Source organism: Nannobrachium achirus, assembly GCF_963921795.1.
Source record: "Nannobrachium achirus genome assembly, chromosome: 24".
Lineage (NCBI taxonomy): Eukaryota > Metazoa > Chordata > Actinopteri > Myctophiformes > Myctophidae > Nannobrachium > Nannobrachium achirus.
The window spans coordinates 1255538-1261594 of NC_137831.1; the positions used below are offsets into that span (position 1 = coordinate 1255538).

General features: G+C 41.3%; 1 protein-coding gene across 1 annotated transcript in view; it reads left to right on the plus strand.

Annotated features, from left to right (window-relative positions):
- The window catches only part of LOC308280471 (glutaminase kidney isoform, mitochondrial-like), a gene marked incomplete at its 3' end in the record, with an annotated part of 56172 nt that extends 54560 nt beyond the window's left edge, over positions 1–1612 (plus strand). The window contains exon 18 of the mRNA XM_080720745.1: positions 1465–1612. Coding sequence (XP_080576871.1) covers positions 1465–1612 — 148 coding nt within the window. The remainder of the gene's footprint in view (positions 1–1464) is intronic.
- Between the last annotated feature and the right edge of the window lie 4445 nt (positions 1613–6057).

Genomic DNA, 6057 nt, shown 5'->3' on the forward strand with positions numbered 1-6057 from the left:
TAACACCATACCTAACACCATACCAAACACCATACCTAACACCATATCTAACACCATACCTAACACCATACCTAACACCATACCTAACACCATACCTAACACTACCTAACACCATACCTAACACCATACCTAACACCATACCTAACACCATACCTAACACTACCTAACACCATACCTAACACCATACCTAACACCATACCTAACACCATACCTAACACCATACCTAACACTACCTAACACCATACCTAACACCATACCAAACACCATACCTAACACCATACCTAACACCATACCTAACACCATACCTAACACCATACCTAACACTACCTAACACCATACCTAACACCATATCTAACACCATACCTAACACCATACCTAACACCATACCCATACCTAACACCATACCTAACACCATACCTAACACCATACCCATACCTAACACCATACCTAACACCATACCTAACACCATACCTAACACCATACCCATACCTAACACCATACCTAACACCATACCTAACACCATACCTAACACCATACCTAACACCATACCCATACCTAACACCATACCTAACACCATACCTAACACCATACCTAACACCATACCCATACCTAACACCATACCTAACACCATACCTAACACCATACCTAACACCATACCTAACACCATACCCATACCTAACACCATACCTAACACCACACTAGAAACCAAGAGAAAGCAAGGCGTATTTAAAGGAGCCTTCACTACTGGAGGGGAGATTTGATTGGAGTATGACATCATCATGACATCATGACAGTGTGATGCTGCTGTAAACATTGATTGGAGTATGACAGTGTGATGCTGCTGTAAACATTGATTGGAGTATGACAGTGTGATGCTGCTGTAAACATTGATTGGAGTATGACAGTGTGATGCTGCTGTAAACATTGATTGGAGTATGACAGTGTGATGCTGCTGTAAACATTGATTGGAGTATGACAGTGTGATGCTGCTGTAAACATTGATTGGAGTATGACAGTGTGATGCTGCTGTAAACATTGATTGGAGTATGACAGTGTGATGCTGCTGTAAACATTGATTGGAGTATGACAGTGTGATGTTGCTGTAAACATTGATTGGAGTATGACAGTGTGATGCTGCTGTAAACATTGCGGAAAAAGTGCCATCGACGTCACACTATACAGGAAAATAATACACAAATAAATGTGCTTTAAGTAGCATGTGAGGGGTCAAACGAGGGGTTCTTCATGATTCTGAATCCATTGCAAGCATTTGTTTTGCATGAAAAACCCTGAGGTCGTAAGTCACCCTGAGGTGTCTTACTAGTAAATCAAATGCATTATTATTATTATTATGCTGTTTGAATCAGAATATACTTGTTCAGGTTCCATGTAAAGTAAATCAGTTGTGTATGAATGAATGAATAAATGTTGTCCATGGTGTGTTGTTCTCCTCTCGGCCACCAGGTGGGGCAACACCCCCATGGACGAGGCGGTGCACTTCGGACATCACGACATCGTGACCATCCTCAGAGATTACCACGCCCACCTCCCCCAGAGCCCCGCCCCCGCCTGCCCCGAGACCGCCCAGAACAACCTGGACGGCATGCTCTGATCTGATTGGTCTAGACTGACTTTACCCCCCCCCCCCCCCCCCCCCCCCGAAACGGACCCCTCTTCTGAAGTACAACGCACTGTAGGGGTGTGTGTGTGCGTGCGTGCGTGCGTGCGTGCGTGCGTGCGCGTTGTGCTCAGAGAAAGTGCCGCAAGTAGCGAAACATATTGCACAAATTAAGGAAATGCGTTGTTTATTTACTTTTATTTAAAGGACAACTTTGTTTGTTTTTTACAACAAGGGTTCATATTTTAGATTGTAATTAGAGTAAAGAAAAGGTGATTGTTAAAATGTCTTCATTTGCTTCGTTCTATTGTTTTATCGCGTTTACCGTGCTAAAATGTGGGGCATGCGTACGCACGGGGGCATGCGTACAAGTGGCTAAATATGTCTTTTTAAACACAATAAGCCAGCAGTTTCTTTATTGCTATTTACAGTAACACTTCTAGCCCCCATAAGTCACATCCAACCATGAAAGGTTGTGTTGTATCTTGGGAATGGGCTTATTCTGTGTAAAATGACATATTTAGCCACTTGTACGCATGCCCCCAACCACTGAAATAAGAATCTCTAAAACAATAGAAAGAAGTAAATGAAATCAATTTAACACTCATCTTTTATATTCTTTAATTACAATCTAAAATATGAACCCTTGTTGTAAAAAACTAAAGTTGTCCTTTAACTCATTCCCTGCCAGGCCCGATAGTCCCGAGATTATTCCAATGTCTTTCCCCGCCAGGCCCGATAGTCCCGAGAATTTAAAAAAAAAAAAAAAAAAAAAGAAATTTTTTCAAAAAAAAAAATTTTTCAAAAAATTTTTTGGACCCCAAAAAATGGAGTAGGCATGATAGCAATCGCGAAATTGCATGTTTAACCCCCATAGCAACCCCATCTTTCAAGCATGGCAGCCATTTTGGCAGCCATCTTTGTTAAACATAGTGGCTGTTATCTCATGAATGCCTGAACGGATTTCCATTCGGATTTTTTTGTTTGAAAGCTGTGAGCAATGTGGACACACGTGGTGCATTATCTAGGCATGGGTGTGCATGATCCGTGCACATCCAATTACATGGAAGTCTATGGAGACGAATGGCAGGTGGGAGTACGGAGGTATGTTAAAATGGCGGTCAATGTGTTAAGTTGACAAATCCACTCATCTGTGGAGATCCCAACACCATCATTTCTCCCTTAAACAACCCATTTAGGCCTAGAATTATTGAATGCTTTAACTATTGAAAAATAGCAGATATACAAGCTCACAGCGCGGCATCAAGTGCTGCGCTGCAAGCTTGCAGATCTGCTATTATAGTAATAGTTAAAGCATAAAATAATAATACACAATAATGTGTACCCGTTCTGAATGGGTTAACTTAATTCCTTCTGCTCTTGTTTTAACGTTAATATTAGAGATTATTTAAAATCGTTATCTTGCGTCACATTTTGATCGGAGTCACAAAGTGTGTTGTTGTGTGATGTGTGTTGTTTGCTGCTGGTTTTTGTACTGGATGTATTTAATAGAAAAACACTGAAGAACACTTGATTAGTTTGTTCTCCCACAGTCAACGTGTAAATTATATTTCCATCCAAATGTTTCAAACATCGACTGTAAAACATAACGCGACGCCACTTGTTTCTTGAAGCCTGTTTTTCAGCGATTGTAAATCTGCCATCTTTCTACGTCCGACTGGAGGGAGGGCGGGGCTTCACTCTGTAGAACCAATAGAGCAGGGGTTTTCAAAGTGGGTGACGGGGCACCCTGGGGTGCCGTGACGGCAGTCCAGGGGTGCCGCGAGATCATTTGATAATATTTGGAATTTATTTGGTCACTTGAAAAAATATTTAGTATCATTTTAAACTTGAAGTACAGTTATGTTCAGTCAGTTCTAACCAACATGGCTGTTATCTCAACGTTTTCCTCACAACACTAAAATGTCTTGTCTGTCGGGCAGAAACCTCGCATCTCCAAGTTTCAAAAGTGTACGTCTTTTGGTAAAGCAAAGCCCTGCTTCATCATACAAGACTGTCGCACAAAACTAGTGAAAACAGTAGATCTACAAGCACACAACGCAACACGATGCGAGGAGTTTTTTACTATTTTGAAAAACATTTTTAAATGGTTCAAATAGCTGATCGATCAGCTATTTGAAGTATTTTAAAATGTTTTTCAAAATAGTAGAAAAGGCAAATACTGCGGCATGGGCATGCTGGACCTCCAGAAGGCGTGTGTTGATGGAACCAAATGGACCCTTACAGCTCTGTGACTCTGAGAGTGTACAAATGGAACCAAATGGACCCTTACAGCTCTGTAACTCTGAGAGTGTACACATGGAACCAAATGGACCCTTACAGCTCTGTGACTCTGAGAGTGTACAAATGGAACCAAATGGACCCTTACAGCTCTGTGACTCTGAGAGTGTACAAATGGAACCAAATGGACCCTTACAGGTCTGTAACCAAATGGATTTTTTATCAAACTACAGCTGTAAACACTGCCTTTAAAAAGGTTTGCTTTAAACCAGCGGCGGTGACATTTGGATGGAAATATAAGAGTTTTGTCAAGTTTTGTTGGTCTGTTGAAAGCACATTTAGAGATCTATTTAATTACACATCTTCACCTAGAACTGACAGTCGTAGTCTTGTACATCTGTTGTAGTCGCGACCGCGGTTTTCCCGGTGAACCTGAGCGCAACGGTGGGGGCCGATGGGCAAGGAGGGTCGCGAGCTTATGAGAAACAACTAAAATAACACCTTAAAACCTGGCGAAAAAAGTTGTGTGCATTAGCGCAAGATTAGATGAGGATAAAGGAAATCATTAAATGGAAAATATTATATTAACTTCTGAAAAGGCTTAAGCCTACACTAGCCTACTAAAAACTAGTGGAACCGCCATCTTGCCACACGTGAATAATTGCATGGGCGGACTTTGTGGGGGGGCAGGGGGTGCACTGCAACCCCCAGGCATTTCTAAACATTTAGGGGGGAAAAGTAAGTCTCTAGCCCATTCCTGTCAAGAGTTATGATTTTTTAAAGAATTAACCAATTGGAATGTTAAGTGATCAGAGTCTCTCTCTCTCTCTCTGAAGATAGCATTGCTAAGAATGGGGGTTGTCAGACTATGAATATACCTGAACATACCTGCAATATCCGAACTGTACACAAAGATTACACATATTAGGCTTGACAAATAATTAAAAAGGGTTTTAAAATGTAAAAATATCTATTTTTTAAGTTATTATTCACTGATATTCCCTTATTGTTCATTACTTAAAACTAGCCCTTACCCGTTCAAAGATATGAGCTCCAAAATGATGTGCAGTGTGTGGGTTATGGGATGTGCACTGTGCATACAGTATATGAGGGATGGAAAGTAACTTTAACTGGTGCTTGCAGCCCGCCCGCCCACCCGCCTGCGCACACACCCGCCTGCCTGCACACACACACACACACACACACACACACACACACACACACACACACACACACACACACACACACACACACACACACACAGAGAGAGAGCTGGTTAAACATGTTGCCTCATGCTAGATGCAGAATAGATGTGCCTCATGCTAGGTGCAGAATAGATAGTAGATACACCATAAAAATGCTAATATACAGCATATGATTTGTGAAAGTGACAAACGGGCTTCACAGTTATGTTAGGTGTGTTCATATGCTAATGGTGATGCGATTTCAGATCAATTGCTCCAGCCACTGAGGAGAAACGCTGTGACAGACAGACAGACAGACAGACAGACAGACACTCACTCAGACATTCGCAAAATTATAGTATAGATACATTAAATTACAATAATTATTTTCCTGCATCAAACAAAATGTTTTGTAGCCATTTAGAAATTATAGCTGAGATTATCAAATGGTTTATTCTTATTGGCATTTCTTGTAAGCTGCAACTGTGTTACCAATAATGAAAGTAGCTATTTTACTTAATAATTAACACAATTTGTAAAATGACACTGCTCTAACCACACATAATTGTACTTGTGTTTTATTTGGTACACTAGTGGTCTGGTGGACACAATGAATAACAGTAGTTGGACAGTGTGATAAGTTAGTGTTGAGGGGTTGACAATTGGCATGTTGCTGCTCAAGCCAGCCCCCCCTAGGGCAAATGACAAAGTCCGCCTATGAATAATTGTGGTTGTAAACGATAACAAAAACAATATAAATCCTTAGTCTAGTAGTGGGAAAAAGAAGTTATCATCATGGCCCCAAATTACTTCTAAATGTCATGCAATTGGCGACGAGTCTCTTGCGAAATCGGCAAGAGTGCCTCTCAATACATAAAGCTACGTGTCCCCCCCACACTCCCACGCCCCCACCATTGCGCTCAGGTTCAGCGGGAAAACTGCGGTTGCGTTGTGGCGATGTGTGTGTGTGATGTGGAAACTGTTGAATCTTAAATTAAGTGTACAATCTTTTTA